Consider the following 18,385-nt stretch of genomic DNA (forward strand, 5'->3'; position numbering starts at 1 on the left):
GCAGGCTTGTGGCTATGATATGGTTTATACTAAAGATAATTTACAGTTGATGGACAGCTCAGAAACTGTTCCTAATTGCTTTTCAGGGATGCAACACTGTGTAACGCCATGCTGATAACCATGCATTGCACACGAAGGCAGATCACAGGTAGTTCTGACCAGGTTTTCTACTCGGAATACAGCTGCACAGGAAATAGACTGATATACAGAAAAACACAGATTTAATTTTACAACAGAAAGAATTTACCAGTTCCTAAGCATTAAAAGATAGTAGACATATTTGTCTATATGAATGTGAGTAACCGTGTTGGATCTGATGTTTGTATACACTAAGACTCTCTTACATGAATGGGACCCTACAGAGAGCTGTTAATGAAAGAGCAAATTAAAATTACCTACACTTTCAGGTCTCTTTAGAGAGCTACTGTGAGATGAGAGAGAATAAGTAGTTCAACTCGGAATTAAAAAAAGAAAAAAAATCAGTTGGGCCCAAAAATCATGAGAAAGGGTTAATATGTTTCAAATAATAAAAACCAGTGATTTCTTAGGAGGCCTTTTGACTGTTACTGGGAATTTTACTCATGTCACTTAAGCATTTTTGTAAATCCTTCCCCTGTCTCTCAGATCTAGTTAGGAATTGTTTCCGTTGAAGCCCCCAATAAAATATGGAAAAACAGAAGTTGCAAAGGAGCATGGTTCACTATATCTGTATCCAAAAAGGCCATTACTATTATTCACTTAAGGTTAATGCAGAATTGGCCTTTCTTCTGTCAAGGAAAGTCAACATCTAAGAAAAAGAATAATTCAGGTAATTGACACCGATGAGTAAACATACCTCTATTTCCGCTGGGTTTGCATATCTTTCCTAGTGTAGTGTAAATACACAGGATTGACCAGGGGTGTACAGAGAAGGCAGCCTGACATTAGAATCTTGCTGCCTTTGCTAGAACTGTAACTAGTATTTTTATTCCTGGAGATCCCTTGTTAGAATAACAAAGATTGCACACAGAAGTGGCACAATCAACAGCAATTAAAAAAATGCTGATAGAAAAATGGAAAAATAAAAGGGGGTTGAAATCTCTGTTAAATATGCTGCTGTAGCTCCTGCTGTGTAGCTGCTCTACAAAGAACAACTATGTCAAGCTATTAGTGGCTTTTTTCCCCCATGCAGTCCTGAAGACAGATAGGCTTTGATTTTGGACAGTGTCCAAATTAGCCATTTATTAATTGACCTCTTCCACCATGTTTAGTCAGCACTAGGTGGAAAGGAATCCAAAAAACCAAAAAGATATGGTAGAATTTCAGAGCCAGTGGGATTTCCCATTTTGAAAGAAGTTTGACAGATACGACGTGGATGTAATAGCCTGACTGAATGTAACCCAAATGTTTTCATTTTGAGTGTTACTTCCTTTTATGTTTTTCTTTTAGCTGTCAGCAACCTTTATTATGCCACAGGAACTTAAAAAAGGCCAGGCTGTATCGTGCAAGAAGGTAATTAATGAATTGCAGGTTAACTTTCCCTTTTGGGGAAAAGCCACTGCTCAGGCACAGTAACTCAGGACTGGGCATGGCTCTGCTGCATCAGTTCAGCACTTGGGCGGTCAGTCAGTCTCCTGCTCAGAGCAGTGACAGCCTAGGATCACTCAGGATTGATATATATATATCTATGTATATATATCTATGTATATATCTATCTCCTTGGTCAACAGACAATTTTCATGATCATTTTATTCTCAGACATTTTTTCCTAGATATTAAAGTTATTTTGTTTCTTAGAATTTGTGAATATTTTCATTCTGGCAAGTACATTGCAGTTGCAGGTACATATATACACACACATATATATATGTATATACACCCATACATATGTAGAATTAAAAATATTTGTTATATTGCTTACTAATAGCAGATTGCAAGAAAGGTGTTCATAATATGAGAAAGGGAAGTACGGTTTGCAGGTCAGCTAATATTTGCAGGTTCTGGGTATGAGGATATTAACAAGTCATCTAAATAATAAGGTAATAAATGATCTTCTGAGAAGCGCAAATAAACAGACATAGGCTGAGAAACTGATGTAGGTGAAAAACAATTTAACACACACAATTACTGCTTATCCCTTTCCCCCAAAGTATTTTTAATGAGGGAATAAAAATCCAGTATTGTTAACCCCTTGCTGAAGTTTTCTTTCTTGCTGCAGTGATCCCATTCTTAAAGGCTTGCTTATGTGACTACACGATTGCAAAATGAAAGCTCAAATCTTTCCCAGCATGTATGTTTTTTAAAATGGTAACTAAATCTGGGTTGACTCTGCCTATTTATGACAGCCTGCTTTATTAAATGTGAATATACAGTATATTTATTTAGTTAAATAAACAGCAGAAGTGTTTTAATGTAGTAGCCTTACGTTTTGAGATTTGCTTATACTTTGTAATTTTCTTGCTTGATATGGCTTTTGGTAAGTTTTGATGTTTGCCCAGCCAGTTTCTCTTTCTCTCTCTCTCTCTCTCTCTCTGTGAGGTTCACATGTAAACTGATTTAAAGATTCCATAATGACTGTTTGGCATATCCTACAGGCAAAGGTCCAGAAACCCTTTTTGCTGGCTATAACCTCAATGATAATGAGTGGCACACAGTGCGTGTGGTTCGGCGAGGAAAAAGTTTAAAGTTAATGGTGGATGACCAGCAGGCCATGACAGGTAGTGTGGCGTTGTGACTTTGTGTTACTGGGGGGAAAGACGAAACAAAAAATGGCAGAACTAAAATGCCTTTTTTCTCAAAGTAGTAGAAACATTTTCTTTTGTCTTGGGTAAGATCCAAAATCCACATTATGCATCTTGAAATACTACTACTGCAAATGCATTTTTACACTTGATATTAATTTTACTCTTAACATTGCTATTGAAATTAATGAAAACCTTCATGCTGACTTTAATGAATATTTTTATGCAGTAATTGGAGAGAAGTCGTTTGATACATCACTAATAGGAAGGCACGTAAAATGCTCTTGGCAACGCACTAAATGTAAACTAAGATTAAACTCTAGGCCATCGGTGTAAGAGTGAATTTCATAAATGTTTGAAGGATATTCTGTCATATGTTTTAAATCTTACATCCACTGTCCTAAATAATTAAATACTAGGGAAAAGGTTTTCTTGTATATGAAAACAGCAATTGTCGTGGGAGGAAAAAACCAGCATGAATGCTGGAAGATGTTACAAACATACTCTGATTTTGTACCAGAAATGATAATCGAGAAGGAGTTTTTTTTGACTTTGTTGTGTTAAAGATAAGTCTTTTATGTATGTGTTGTTAATAGCAACAGCCCTGGCTACTAGCCCTGATTCCTTGCCCAATGCAACATGCATAATTTTTTTTTGACTAATTAGTCTTTTGCTTTGTTTTCATGTAGCATTAAATAGTTTTCATCTTTTGCCTTAATCTTTGTTAAAATAGTAACAATTTTAATGATTTTTAAAATGGAAAACACCTCTTTTAGTAGTCCTTTTCCACTCCAGCAGAACACTCAAGGCCATGTCACTGCTGGAAAAATCATTGTAAATATCTTAAATCTTATAGCTGTAAGAATACATTTTATACAATTATATACTACTGGTGGATCTACTAAAGGTGAAACAAAAATTTTCTTCATGTATGTGAGGATAATTTGGGTCCCCCTCCTAAGAAGGAAGATGGCCTAAAATGGTTATTTTGTTGATGTGGAAGTAAAAATACAATGATGGAGCAAACATATCAAAAATTTCATCATCTTGCTGCTTCAGCTGGCAACTAAAATCATAAAGTCCATTTCTGGATATTTTCTAGTTAGAAAAAGCTGCTTGGAACTGAATAAAATACTGTATCTAAAAAGCAGATTTCCTGTGCTTCTCAAGGCAGAGTTTTTATTTAAGCGTAATACAGGTTACAGACCCATCAAAAAACAATACTGTTTTTAACTTGTAATTCAGTCCCAACTGCTCAGAACAGCTTAAGAAAAGCTCAAAATGTGTTTGAAGGATTAAGATGAAAATAGAAGGATTCTCTCATATATGGCCTAATGAAGTGAATTAATAAATAAAAAATATAGGTCTGCAAATTATTGCAGTCATTCTTCACTGTGTATAACTATAGCTATAATTAGATGTCGTTGGCTTATTAAATAGCTGTTAAAGCCAGTGAGAGCTTTTTCACTTCTGTTGCCTCTTGATCAGGCAGAAGTGATGCCCGTGGGTCAAACTTTCAGTACAACACTTGCATCCTTTCCATAGGATATGGTGCTATTACCTATATCAGGAACTGTCCTGTTGACTAGAAATTATTCTCAGTTCTTCAAACTGGAAGTTGCCTAGGCTTGCATCCACAGGTGTTTGATTTTGTCCTTCACCCAAGGGGATGAAGTTGTCCCAGTACTTTGGAGCAAAAAAACTAACTAAAACTCCATGCAGGAAGCTGTGTGGCCAATCTGTGGCCTTCTCCATCGACGAAGAGGAAGCTGGCAAGAGAGAAGGAACTAGAGAGAACTTGAAATTTTGCCTGATGATGAGGGAAATCTGCTGCTAGTCCCATTTTCTTCATGGAAAATCTTTGTAGTCATGCATCACTGTGACCTTTTTTGCAACACAGTGTATTGCCAAACCCTTTACCAACTAAAGTTTTTTATACCCATCTGGTAGAAAGTCAAATGTATACAATGCAGTTTATGTGGGGTAGCTTTAAATGCCTTGAAGGAGTAGTGGAAATGTTGCCATATCAGATCGGAGCTCTGTCTTCCTCAAAACTGCCTTAGAGTTTTTCCTTAGATGTCCCAACAATTGGAAATGTGGTTAAAGTATAATCTAGTACTTATTCATGTGAAAGGGTTATTAAATGTTTATAGATAATGTGAGCAAGAAGGGACTTCCCCTCAAAAAGTTCCATGTTTTCCCCTCACACACTGTTTTTCCTTTTATTTTTTTTGATTCCTTCTGCTATGCCATATATGAAAAAACCTGTCAGATCCAGAAAGCTTACGCTAGAAAGGAAGCTATTAAATAATTCAGTCTGAATTTCCATCTTTTTACAGGTTAGAAACTGGCAGCTATTCATCCATGCATCAAGCTCTCTATTGCTGCATGATTAAATAAGATCTTTCAGAATCATAACTAGCTTTCATTGGAAGTTATATAGGTGATTTTGAACATTTTACTCGGAGTAAAAGAGTTTAAATGCACACCACCCTCATGTACTTTATTTTTTTTCCTAGAAGCATAAAATAAAAGTGGAATGAAGGATATATTACAGTTGGATAGGATTGGAAAGGATATCTAGCTTATAATTATGAAGAGAGACACTTTGCCTTTTGTATAATGATCCATAGTGTTACATCAGGTAATGCATTTTGTGCACCAACCTGACAAGTTTAAAAAAAAATACCCAACTTGCAAGCACAAAGCACAGTCTCTCTGTCTCTCTTCATAGCTGTAGCTGCAAATACTGTGGAGCATTAGGTGAAGTCTCAAGTACATTTTTGAACAGGTAAAATGCTGGGAGGAGCTTTGAGATGTGAGCCCAGATGTCTGGAACTTTTTTATTACTATGCTCAAGAAAGAAATATTTTTCAGGTAGTGAATGTAGTGAGTATACTGTGCTACAGGGCAAAGCTTAGTGGATTTCTGCCATGACATTTATGCAGTGCTCTCTGAAGTGATATAATACAGGAACACCTAACATTTTTCCCCTAAAACAAGATCTTCAGCTCTCTCTAGCCATGACAGTATACAGCTGGTGGCCTTGAAAAAGGTTAAAGATCTAGCATTTTTCAAGACAGCTCTCTCACTTATTACTGCAAGGAAGAACCCACGTTCACTAATATATCAGGAGAATTAAAATCTTCAGAACTGATGTTTAGAAGCAAGTACATCAAGAGGGCTGTCTCTGGGGATTAGGACACCTCTTGCAGCCTGTGTGACTGCAGATCCCAGATGCTTATGGTGTTCAAAGGTATCATCAGTAGAATCTGATCTTGTATTGAATGCACGTGCATTTATAAGCACGCTGCTCATAAATATTTATCATAAATTATAAGCAATTTTCTCTTCCATCGCTGTGGTCTGAATCATATAAACCTTGCAGACCTATTTTCACTCTTAATTTGACTGGTATCTGTATTTGTATCCCAGTGCTGTGGCTGAACCAGTTTGTAAATCTGTGTTCCTGGTAAACCCCAAATATTTACATTCATCTTGCCCTTATCCTTTCACTCATCATAGACACACAGACACTTGCCTGTGAATGTTATGAAAGGCACAGTTGTCTGAGCCCGCCTCAGACAGGGTTTTCTGTACCACCACTAAACACTTCATCTGGATCAGGGCTCTCAGCCTTCTCTTGAGTAGTATGTTCAGGGGAGCACGGAGGAACTTGGCCTGTCCACGCGCTTGCATGGCATCTGTAGGGGCCTGCACAGGGCACCTTGACACCAGTTCCTGTTTGCATAGGTTTGCTGTTCACCTTTGTATTCCCTGAGTGATGCGAAACAGCGAAGGAACTGGTGTATCTAGCCCACGGTTTATAACAGGTGAATTAAGTGTTAGGATTTATTAGTAATAAAAGCTATTTTGTCACCATGCCCACGTAGTGTGACCATGAATCAGCCTTGCAATGTCACTGTCCCAGTTCTTTAAAATGAGCACAGTGGAAAAAGTTGTCTGTCCCTAAATGTGTGCTCTGTTAGAAAATGGAGTTCTTTAATGGACAAATAATTTTGATCTGCTGTAATTTGGCCTGCATTTAATAACTGCTTAAAAACTACCTGGCTTGTACCCAGTGTGTGCTAGCAGCGTAGGTCCTTTCCTTCAGACTTGCTATACAGTCCAGCAAATTTCAGGCTTTCTGCTTTGCCAGAGTCCTTTCCTGACTTAGGAAGACTGAAAGTGAATTTTGAGGCTTGTCTGTGGTATGTTCTCTGCAAGCTCTTTTCAGGACAAGAAAAGATGCTGGCCCTTGCTGCAGGGTTTTTGCTTCCTGCCTCTCTTGGGCTCTGTCTCCCCCCCACCATGGTTTTTCCCTATGATGAAAAGCCTGTTGCTTTCAAAGGAAGGCTCTGCCTACCTTGCTGCATAGGGTTGTAGCAGACCAGTGTTACTGTACCTAAGACTGCTTAAACAGGAAGCCTTTTCCCTTTTGTCAACTAATGCCCCTTGGAGCTAAAAACGTGGAGTAGTATCCCTAACTGTTTTGCCTCTCTATGCCATGAAACTCTAACATTTTACTTTTAGCTCTTAGTTTCACCCTTGTGTTCTTCATGTTGTACTGATTAATTACACTTCTGGTAAGCTCCATGTCTCGTTAAGTGTAACCAAAGTCTGGGATTTCATTGGTATTTTGATATATTGTGTTATTGTGCATCTGTTTAGAGTTCACACTGCTGGCTTTATCCAAGCATACTGGTCAGTGGAAAGACTCCCAAAGATTTACTAGTAGTTTGGATGAATTTAGAAAAATCCTCTCTGAGCCAAGAATTTGCTTGCACCTTCTAAAATACAGCTGTTCTGAAAAGCGTGAAATTGCTGTAGATATTTAACCGCATTACGTGCTTTTTGAGCTGCTATTTCAGATGCTAACATGTGTTTTCTTGTTACTGTTTTAAGGTCAAATGGCTGGTGATCACACAAGACTGGAATTCCATAACATAGAGACAGGAATAATAACAGAACGCCGCTACCTGTCTTCTGTGCCTTCTAATTTCATTGGGCATCTACAGAGTCTTACCTTTAATGGCATGGCATACATAGACTTATGTAAAAATGGAGACATCGATTATTGTGAGCTAAATGCAAGATTTGGGTTCAGGAACATCATAGCAGACCCTGTAACCTTCAAAACAAAAGCAAGTTATATTGCATTGGCCACGCTACAAGCCTATACATCTATGCACCTTTTTTTCCAGTTCAAAACAACCTCTTTGGATGGATTGATACTTTATAACAGTGGGGATGGAAATGATTTCATCGTGGTTGAATTAGTAAAAGGGTATGTATGGATCAGCATAATGAGAAAAACAGTGAATTCAAAATGAGAAATACAACGGAAAGTTTAGGATACAAATCTTTATCTGGTTGAAGATAGCTGATTGATGAATGTTGCTGCATGTTAACCAGATTCTTATGCTTTACTGTGACTTTTTCTTTCAGATGAAGCTAGATACCTGAAAAATAAGAAAGTAAATAGTAGGTATAACTTCCATAGTATTGAGCCCAAAGAAATGTTAGTTTGTAGTTCTCTTGTTCTCTCTCTGCAGTGTATGTATGTATTGGCATGTGAAGGGGCTTAATACTTGCTTGAACCTTGGGACTGAATCTCGGTGGATGTAAATGAATGGTGATTTCTCTGAATTAAGGTTTTTTCCCCAATTGACACTCAGGTTTATCTTCCTGTTTTACCAGTGATGCTGAAGAGTACAAGGGCATAGACAATGACAGGTGTATTATCACTGTCCTTGATATGCAAAGAAAAAGGAAACTTCCAATTTTTTCTCTCTGCCTAGGTATTTACACTATGTGTTCGACTTGGGAAATGGTGCAAATCTGATCAAAGGAAGTTCTAATAAACCTCTGAATGACAACCAGTGGCATAATGTGATGATATCAAGGGATACCAACAATCTTCATACTGTAAAGATTGACACTAAAATCACAACACAGAGCACAGCAGGAGCTAGAAACTTAGATCTCAAAAGTAAGTAGAGTAATTCCTGTATAACCTACAGCGAGGTGCAACACAGAATGGTAGACTGAACAAGTCATGCATTTAAAGTACCATATAATTTTGTAATTAAATGTTTTGTAATAAAAGGTATTAAATGTAATGCTTGATAATTAATATGTTCACAAGAAGTGAAATTTTCTTCATGTTAGTCTGACAATGCCAGTTTAGTAGCAGTTCTGCAAAGTTACCTACAGCTCTAAATGTATGAAAATGCCTCATGGATACTATACAGGAAAAAGCAGGAAAAGGAAAGGACACAAAGAGTGTAGAACACAAGTATCATACCAAAAGATAACTGGAAGATTCCAGAGCAGAACTAAAGGAGCTTGAAAAACTTAGGAAAAAGGCTTGATTTTACATGGGTGTGAGTTACGTTACGTAAGTGGAATGCAGAACCCACAGCCCAAGCTTTACAGAGGCTTTGCAGAACTCGTGGTCTGCATATTACAGGGCTGGGGAACATTTTGGCCTCACTCTCACTGTTCCGTATTCCACACAAAACCTACTTCTTTTTTTGCCTACAGTTGGGAAAAATAAATGCAATGTAGTATTAAATAAATAAGTCTAATAATAATAAAAAGTGCAATAAATGCAAATATTGTACGATATCCCATAAGTAAGGCAAGCTTATATGGTAATCTTCTAATAAAACTAACAGTTAGAAATACAAGTTGCCAGCCATATTAAACCGCATATACGTACATACATATATATATATGTATATACTTACCTAAATATGTAATACAATGTAGTTTTAATTGCAGAATGTGATAAACTTTGTTTTATAGGTCTAAAACTATTTTTAAAGGCCTGGAGAGATTCTTAAGATCCATTCTTATAAGCCAAACTAACATGTATATTTTAAAATAAATAATAGTAATTAGTTGTCAGAGTTCCCATTGGAAGAGCTAATTCGCATCAATGGAAGATATCTTTTTGAAAAGATATATAAGTATACTTTTTAAAACTTTCCTACCTAGTTAGACATAAAAAATATATTCTGTCCATATGAAAAAGTATGAGGTATTTTAACATTCTGTATAAATCTTCTTGTTAGGAAAACCAAAATTTCAGAACAGTCAAAATTTAATATTTCAAAAGCCAGGAGGTTCAAAGTAGATATTAATATTCCATCAAGCACTTGCTCCTTGCTGAATTTTCTTTTAACTACCTCTGAGTCACAGATAATGAGCTGACCTTAGTAATTTCTCTGGATTTTGTGATATTTCACGTTTGCTTCACTGTAAAGTGCTATTAAGATTGAAAGAAGGACTATGAAAATTGTATGTTGATATGTCATAATCTTCAGTAAGAATCTCTTTATCAAAGATGCTTGGTTTATGAATCAAAGCTTTTCGGAGGGCTCGAGCCCCGTTCTCAAAATTGTATTTGAAAATTGTGCTGCATTCTTTCTCTTTTGTAAATTCTTGTAAATACGGTCAATGGTTTTTAAGACATATTTCAGAATTATTTTTGATGCTTGAAAGAAAGCATACACCTTGTTCTTTCATGGTTATGCTATTTTTGCAATACTAAGCAATACTCAGATGGATATGAATCTCGTTTTTCGAGTAGAAATTTTCGAATCTGTATTTAATCCCGTTTTGTCAGCAGATTAATTAAACAGGAGTAGGAAAAATAATCCTGTTAAGAACTGAAAACTGAAGTATCACGGTCATTTTATTCTAAATCTTTCTCAAACAGAACGTAGTGTTTTGGTATGTTACTTTATTTAAAAAAAGTTTAGGAAAAAAAGTGCTTAATAGAGGCGCTAGAGGGCACTGTTATTTCATGAAATGTACTATAGTACATTCATGGAGAAATCTCATCAGTTAGGATAACCTATAAAATCTAGCATTCCTTTGTTTTCTTCGCTTTGAAAATTCTACTTTTGCTTTACTCTTTTGAAGTAAAAATGTATCCATAGCTGGTGCATTTTCTAACCTTGAATTCCACTGGAAAAAACACTGAAGAGCATGCAAAAACATACTGAAATTGAAAACGAGGAAGGTGAATTGTGTTAGATGCTGACTTTCTGTAATTCACCACCCAGGAAATATGTCTAGTAAGAGAATAACAAGCCTGACATATTCAGTACAGTAATATAAAGTAAGCACCTTCCTCAAACAGTTCTGTTGTTCACAGGTCCTCGGTCTCTGTCTTCACGTAGTAGCAGGTTTCATTTTTATTCTTTAAGGTGTTCTATTATATTTTGTTTGATCAGCTTTTTTTAAATATGGCACCCCGTACATTAGGAGAGTTTGTGCTATTTTGGTGGGGGAAGGGTTATTTCAAGCTGATATGTTTTAGCCAGCAGGCAAAAACGCAGGAAAAAATGCATTTCATTATTGTTTTTTCTTCCTTTACATTCAGTTGAAATCCTTTCCTGTAGCTTACTCTTTTTCTCTGTTTTATGCTGGTTACGTATGGTGACACATCTCAGTTATGCTATAAACACTCCATACACTTAACTGATATGAGTAGCCCCGGTTAATTCATTGTCCTGTAGCATTTCAGCTATAGCAAGCTAGCAAATTTAAAATTGCAGTTCCTACTTCTGATACCAATAGTTCTGTTTAATCAGAGTTAGCCTTTGTTGAAATAAAAATGTATACAGATAATACAGAATCTCTGTAGCTTTTCTCAGTAATTGTAGAGTTGCCAGTTTTTAAGTGATGAAATCCAAGATAGTCCTGGAATGATAAATCAAATGCATGTAGTTTTTTGCAAATACACAGTAAATTCATTGCAAAGATAAGACACGGTGGTGGTACAGCATGCACAGTAGATCTCTGGGATGGCAGTTGTCTGGGAAAGCAGACAATTGCCACAAAAGCATGGGAGAAAATTTCCAATATGCTTTTCCTTTTAGGTGTAGGATTTGGCTATATAACATAGAAAATGCATTATTATAGAGGTGGCTTCTCTGTGTAGGCTATTGTACAAGGTCAGTGGACTGGAGGGTGTACCTGTGGAAACACCTGTATTAAATTCTCCACTGTAGTTATTGCTATTATTTGCTAGATAGCCAAATAAATGATAAATTGGAGAGGAAGAAACAAGCAAATGAAAGCAGGCATGTTATTTTTCCTGGCAGAGGAAATTAGCAAAGTGTCGTCAGGTGCGGCTTCCAACAGATAACCCATGAAGATAAATGAGTCTCACCAATAAATGCAAGGCAGTGCAAGCCTGCGAGCCTTCAGTTACACAGCACATTTTCTTTCATGTGTTTCATGAACAGACTCGCTGTGCTGCTTTCAGTGTAGCTCAGATGGTCAGCGTGGCTACAATTCAAGCTCTTCACAGACCTGCCTTGTTGGTGGGGGGACATAGCTTCTCTTTGCTTGCTGTCCTTGGCAGCGTGCTCTTATGGTCTGATGGGTCCATGTAACTTTGAAGGGCCACGTAAAGGCAAGTGAAGATGCGGTTAGTCTCACGTGCTCTTGTCCCTCGCTATTGCCATAGAAAAGAAGTCTTCTTCATTCAGTTGTAGGTGTTACAGCATCTGTAATCTCTCTTCTGTCTCTAGACGTTCTCCCTGCAGTGTGGGAAATCAGAGTTCCACCAGAAACTTTTTCAAAAAATATTTGAGAACACATGAGCTGCTTTAGAGCAGGAACATCTTCAAGCATGACTTTGTATTTGCTTACCCACCTAGGGTTTAATCTTCCTTTTGCTTCTCTCCTACGTATGTGGGTGCTATTTTAACCCCAAAGTAACTTTCAACCCATTTTGTTTAAACATTGAACAAAAACCTACAAAACCCCACCCAGAATGACTATCCCACAGAAAATTCTGATATTTGAACATTTTATTTGATAATAAATTGGGGTGAAAAGTTGAAATAGCACACTTTTTCAACAAATGAAAATTTAAGGAATGTTGTTTATTTTAGGTTTAACAATAAATAATTATGAACTTTTCTAGGAGGTGGTAGTTTGGGTACTTCATTATCTCATACTATTTTAAACTTTCCAGCTAAGCTTTATCCTCCAGGAGGTACTGCAGTCAGGGGACTTTTATTGTGCATATTGGTGCTGCCCGAAAGGAGTGCTTATGATCAGTCCATTGTAGAAGATATGGCTCAGCAAAAAAGACTAGTCTGTGGAGGAGAATAGGAGCATAAGACTCAGACTGTAACACTTCTGAGGTACTGCAGCAGCTCATTCAAGCTGAGACCACTAATGAATAGCAAAATATTTTAGTTTAGTCCTACAGATCATCCCCAGTACAAGAAATTCCTTTGATTTGCCTCATATACAATAAAACACTCATGCAAAAAACCCTAATTTTGATTTTGTGCTGTCTTTCCTTTTAAAAAAAATGCTTTTACAGAAAATTCCCACCCAACTCTACATTTATGATTTGATTTTTGCGGTCTTTGCAGCATTTCACATATTTTTAAGACCTGCTTTTCTGAAACCGAGATCCATACTTTCAACTTCTTTCACTGTATTGTTCTCTTCCATATAGCTTTCCCAAATGTCCATTTTTTTAGACTCCACTGTAAGTTACATGTTAGTCCTATGCCATTATATTACTTTATCCTTGAAAAAAGCTGTGCATATCAGAGCCTACACCAGAAAGTACTTTCTTTGTATTTAAAATTCCTGTCTGGCTCTCCTGTTGTCTGTTTTACTTTTCTTCTATTTCTGTAGCTCTTCCCTGGCCTCCAGCTCCCTCTGTCCCTTCATGAGATATGGCTGCTATTGCTGTATATATTTTTCTTCTTATTTGCCCTTTTCTCCCATAATATGAAAACAGCCTTGTTTGAAACATCTGAAAGAAAAGTAGTCAAATTTCACAAATGCCCTGAAATATACCTCTTCCAAAGTACCTAAAGACTCTCTTGGCATTTAAATCATCCTTGTAAACTTTCCATTTTATTTAATAAATTATCAATAGATCTACTGACCTGGCTTATGGGTAAGATTGGTAATAGTGAATTAATCTCTTGATATTTCATTTCCCTCTCAAAGTGTGTTACTCATGCCATGCAAAAAATGAGCTAACTTAGTCTCATTCATAAAGAAGGTTTCTTATTCCAGCAGTGGAAATTGAAAGATTTCAATTTTATGCAACATTTGCCCCTGTTATCTTATATGAAGCCCATTATTATTATTGCTGCATTATATGTTCTTCTCTATATCACAAAGTCTCTGTCAGTGGTGATGGTTCTTCATATTTCTACTGAGAAACAAAGCTTTGAGAAGCACAGAACAATATTTTATATAAAAATGCAAATTTTTACAAATGAACGAATATTAGGGGTTGAATTTCTCAAATAAACATGCATAAGTTTATTGTAATGACCTTGCCAGTGGGCTGTGAGCTCTTCATGCAGAAATAACATCCTGTTCCAAATACCGAATTCCAAATACTGTCACCAGTAAATATATCTTCATAATGTGACCTGATGGAATAGTCAATGGCAAATCCAGCTGTTGTCTTCCTAATACAGTCATTGAGAAACTGAACTCTGTGCAGAGGGAAAAATACAGGACCTAAAGCTGAGAGCTGTTCTTTGAGACATCCTGTGTAGCAAATATGTATGGGCAGGTTAACAATAATCAAGAAGATTAGACAATGTGGTCTAATGCAAATTCTTTCATCCTCCTTTCTCTGCAGCTTGTTGCATATTGCTTCTAAATAGCTACACTGTCTATCAGGCTGTATAGATAATTTTGACAGTGCTAAGCATTTAGAAATTGTATCCAGATTTCCAAAATTGTGAGATGGAAAAAAATAATTTATTGCAATAGTTCCAGATTGTATAAAAATTTTAAAAGATACTGTGGTGTTTGTGATGAACTCTGTGCAGTCAACAGCATTGCAGTAGTCTTTCAGGTCACTCCATGATGAGAGAAAATTTTTGCTTTCTTCTGCTTATTCACTCCTACTCTACTCCCTCTCTCTCACACATGCATTTATCTATATTTGCCTACGTACCTACAGCTGTTTGGCGTGCAGATTATTAACATAGTTCATTGTGGAGATTCTTTCAAATCCTCCTGGAATGCTAAGTAAAAATTATATTAAGGCTAAGACAAGAAACATGTATGCTATAGAAACACATTAAAAAAATTGGATATCTAAAATATATCCTATTGACAAAGTTCTGAACTTTTGAAGATACTTTTATTAGCTACTGGGAATTTTACGTAGGTCATAGTCTCAACAGAGAAAAACTGATAGTTTTGTCTCTGGTTGCATTTGTGGATGCTACACTATTTATGCCTCTCTGAGACATATTCTTTGAACCTGCTCCTAGCATCCTCCTGAGAATCATGTCCTAAACTTGTTTTCAGAATGTGTTGCCATGAGTATAGTATAGCTATCTTAAGAAATCTTGGAATTATGACCGAGCAATCCTTGTTGCAAAAGAACCAATTCATATAATGTCCTTCAGAGTCTGAAGGTGATTGTCTGGATCGAGAGGTTGATAATATAACATAAAATGTTTCCCCTCTGCAAATCCGCATTCAAAATGAGAAGATTTTTTTAACCTCTGTTGGCTTCTCAGTGGCTTTATGTGGCAAATCTTGCATGAGGTGCTAGCTAGGGGATGACTTTTGCAGATGCTGCTAATCTCTGAGGTCCAACCTACCTGTTGGAAAGAGGAATCCCTTGCTGTGTACATTTTGAAAACAAGCTCTGCTAACAGAGTATGTTAGCTATTGAAACAGAGATTGAGTAAGTGATTACAGAAGAATGTCAGTAGGAAGGGAAATCTGAATACGCTGTAGCATGAAAATCTTCATTAGATTTTGTCTATTTTTCAGGTGTATACAATGTACAAAAGTGGTGAGAACAGGAGAGAAATGAAGGACATTTGATATGCCTGAATGCCTCACCTCTCCACCACAACCATCCCCCTCAGATACAAAGTAATTGGCATGGCATCAATTCTGTGAGAGATGGATTACCGTGCACATTTATATGGCAATTAGATTTTATTATTTACCATTTAACATGCATCACCAACTTGCCTCACAGTCCATTGGACAAGCAGACTGCTTTGGTTTTAAATCTGTTTAATCTTTTTCAATGCTAGTGCCTTCCATTTATTCTTCTGAAGAAAAGGTAAAGAGAAATGCAGTGACTGGGGATCTGAGAATTGTTATTGGTGAGAAAAATTTGTAAGATTTTTGGTTTTTTCTTGTTTGAGAATACATGTAATTTGAGAACTTAATTTATACTTTCTGGGGAAGCGGTGGATTTTAATCTGAACCATTTTAGGAGAAATTTTGGGGAATTCTTAGACGTAATGACTTACCTTTACGGTTTCAACTTTTGTCTACTGAAAACTCAGCTGTTAAGGACATTTTCCCCTGCCCCCAGTTCTGTCAAAGCTTTACTTGCCTCTCTTTTAAATCTAATTTAAAAAAATCGTACTTGCTTGTGAAACGTAAGTATGAAGCATGTTATCCATTAAGCAGGTTTGAACAGGGCCCAAAAATGTAAGAAGAATGAAAGCTGAGATACCAGCAGAAGGCAAAGTGCAGAAGTGAAGACCACATCAGGCAAAGCTAAGGTATATAGCAGCACAAGGCATAGCAATAGGATGAGAAGAATAGTTTCTAGACAGAAGCACGGTTGTACCAGGTGTGTAAAATCTGCAATGCAGCAGTCATGAGTAGCGTGATATGATCAACAGACTTGGAGAAAGGTAGAGCAGCAGATCTATTTCCAGGGTGGACTGCCATAGAAATCTGTGGCAAGAGAGTCTGCAAGGTGCTCTTTCTTGGTCTGCTCATCAATGAGTTATCTCTAGTGCTTTCTTTATCTTCACTGCCTTCTTATCTGTCAGTGTGGGTGAGGGTCCAGTACCACAATTAAAAAGAATAAGCAATATCACCCAAAGAAGTAAATATCATCAAAGCTGACAAATCTTTTGGTAAATAGCTAAAATATATCCTATATGCCAATAAGGATGACTAAAGAAAACTCACAGTGCCAACAAGATTGCTTTTTTTCCAAATGAAGTTTTCAGGCAAGATAGGGAAGGCACTGTAGAGTTGGGCAGAAAAAAATCAGTTTCTATATTCCTTTCCCAAAGAGTGACTTGCTAACCCAGAGGAGACTGGTATTTTCATTTCTCTTCCTTTCTTTAAATATGATTTCTTTACCTTGCTCGGTTAGTAGTACAGTCAGCATGGAAGAGGTATGGCAGCACCTGTCACATCATACAACAAGACAAGTGAACTTGCTGCCATTTCTCTTCCTTGCTCCTTAAGTTAAAGGCAGTCTAGAACTGATGGTATTTGTCCTTCCAACAGGGAAAATATTTGAGAAACCTACTTTTCTTCAAAAAATATCTCATCAGAAACAAAAGACTTCAACCACAAAATGATACTGAAGCTACAGAATGGATTTTTTTGAAGTGAAGAAGTGGGCCTAAAATCCCAAGGTCTTCTCCCAAGTGCCTTGCAAGTGGTAGACAAAATTGAATCATGCTTGGTTCTAGCACCAAACAGGCTTGTGAATGTGCAGCAAGCGCATACTCCCTACTGTAAAGGGAGATTTGAAAAGCCATATGCTGGAGCGTATGTGCTGCAGAAGCTGTGTAGAAGCATAATTCAAATCTTTGTCAACTGTCCTTAGATGTATTACTTGGGTTTTGACCACAACAGGCTTTTTGACTTAATCAGAAAAAAACAATTATATTTCATCAACATTTTTTTAAGTATCAGAGACTGGATTTCTTGATATGGAACAAGAAATAAAGCTTTTTTGTAATGAACAATGAAAGTGGGAGGGAGAGACTTGAGAATTGCTGCTCATCTGCTATTTAGAATATGCATATACAAAGCTTGAGTTCTAAATGTTTGTCCTCCTCGTTCAGAGGAGAGTTGTTGAAGCTGGCTGTCCAGCATTCCTCTGGCTCCCCTAGTGCTCTAAGCCCTCAGCTATTTTAAAGTGGGCAATGGTCCTTTCCTTGTTCTGGTCAAGAGATTCTGTTTTGAATGCAAGAACTCTTCCTAATTCAATTAGGAATTTTGGGGCAGTCATATGTTTCATGGAAATCTTTTCAAGAAGGTTTCATAGCAGTGCTGTTTGCAGCTAACCATACAAAAGTTAATCTGCTCTGGCTGTAGAAGCAATTTCCTCTCCCTTTTGTTTTTATACACAGTCCCTTTTGCAAAGTGTTGAAACCCTGCATTTGAAAGCAAAGTACTTTACCGCTGTGCTGTGCCTATTATACAAACTAAGTGTATGTTAGAGGGAGGAGAAGGTCATTAAGGGCAAGTAGGCTCCTCCATCTCATTGAATGACAAAGGCAGCCATGTGCCTACCTGACATTTGCACTTGTTACAATATCCCTGGATTCAAGATAGGGATGTTATCTCTGTACTGTGTTTAAGTCAGTGCATATTCAGGCTGTGTGAGGCTGATTTATTTTTACCTTTCCTTTGCCTCAAATAAAATGTGAGTTGGGACTCTGTGAGACTTCTGTTGAGTTCTACCAGGTATGTAACTGAGCAATTATTAAGGCACTACAAAATTATTTCTGTTGATCTAGTAACAGCAAATAATCTGCTTTATGAAGGACTTGGAAGGAAGTGAGCATTCTTTTTTCTTTTGAGATTAGACTTTCTCTGTGGTATTTCTCAGTCTTTGCAGTCTTTATTCCTCTTTGCCT

General features: G+C 37.0%; 1 protein-coding gene across 24 annotated transcripts in view; it reads left to right on the top strand.

Annotated features, from left to right (window-relative positions):
- The window catches only part of NRXN1 (neurexin 1), a 719,531-nt gene that overhangs the window by 335,520 nt on the left and 365,626 nt on the right, over positions 1–18,385 (top strand). For all 24 annotated transcript variants that reach the window (XM_064509774.1, XM_064509775.1, XM_064509766.1 and 21 more), the window contains 3 exons: positions 2,574–2,696; positions 7,626–8,007; positions 8,522–8,712. In XM_064509774.1, the coding sequence (XP_064365844.1) occupies positions 2,574–2,696; positions 7,626–8,007; positions 8,522–8,712 (696 nt within the window). The remainder of the gene's footprint in view (positions 1–2,573; positions 2,697–7,625; positions 8,008–8,521; positions 8,713–18,385) is intronic.

This window comes from Dromaius novaehollandiae, chromosome 3 (genome assembly GCF_036370855.1).
Source record: "Dromaius novaehollandiae isolate bDroNov1 chromosome 3, bDroNov1.hap1, whole genome shotgun sequence".
NCBI lineage: Eukaryota > Metazoa > Chordata > Aves > Casuariiformes > Dromaiidae > Dromaius > Dromaius novaehollandiae.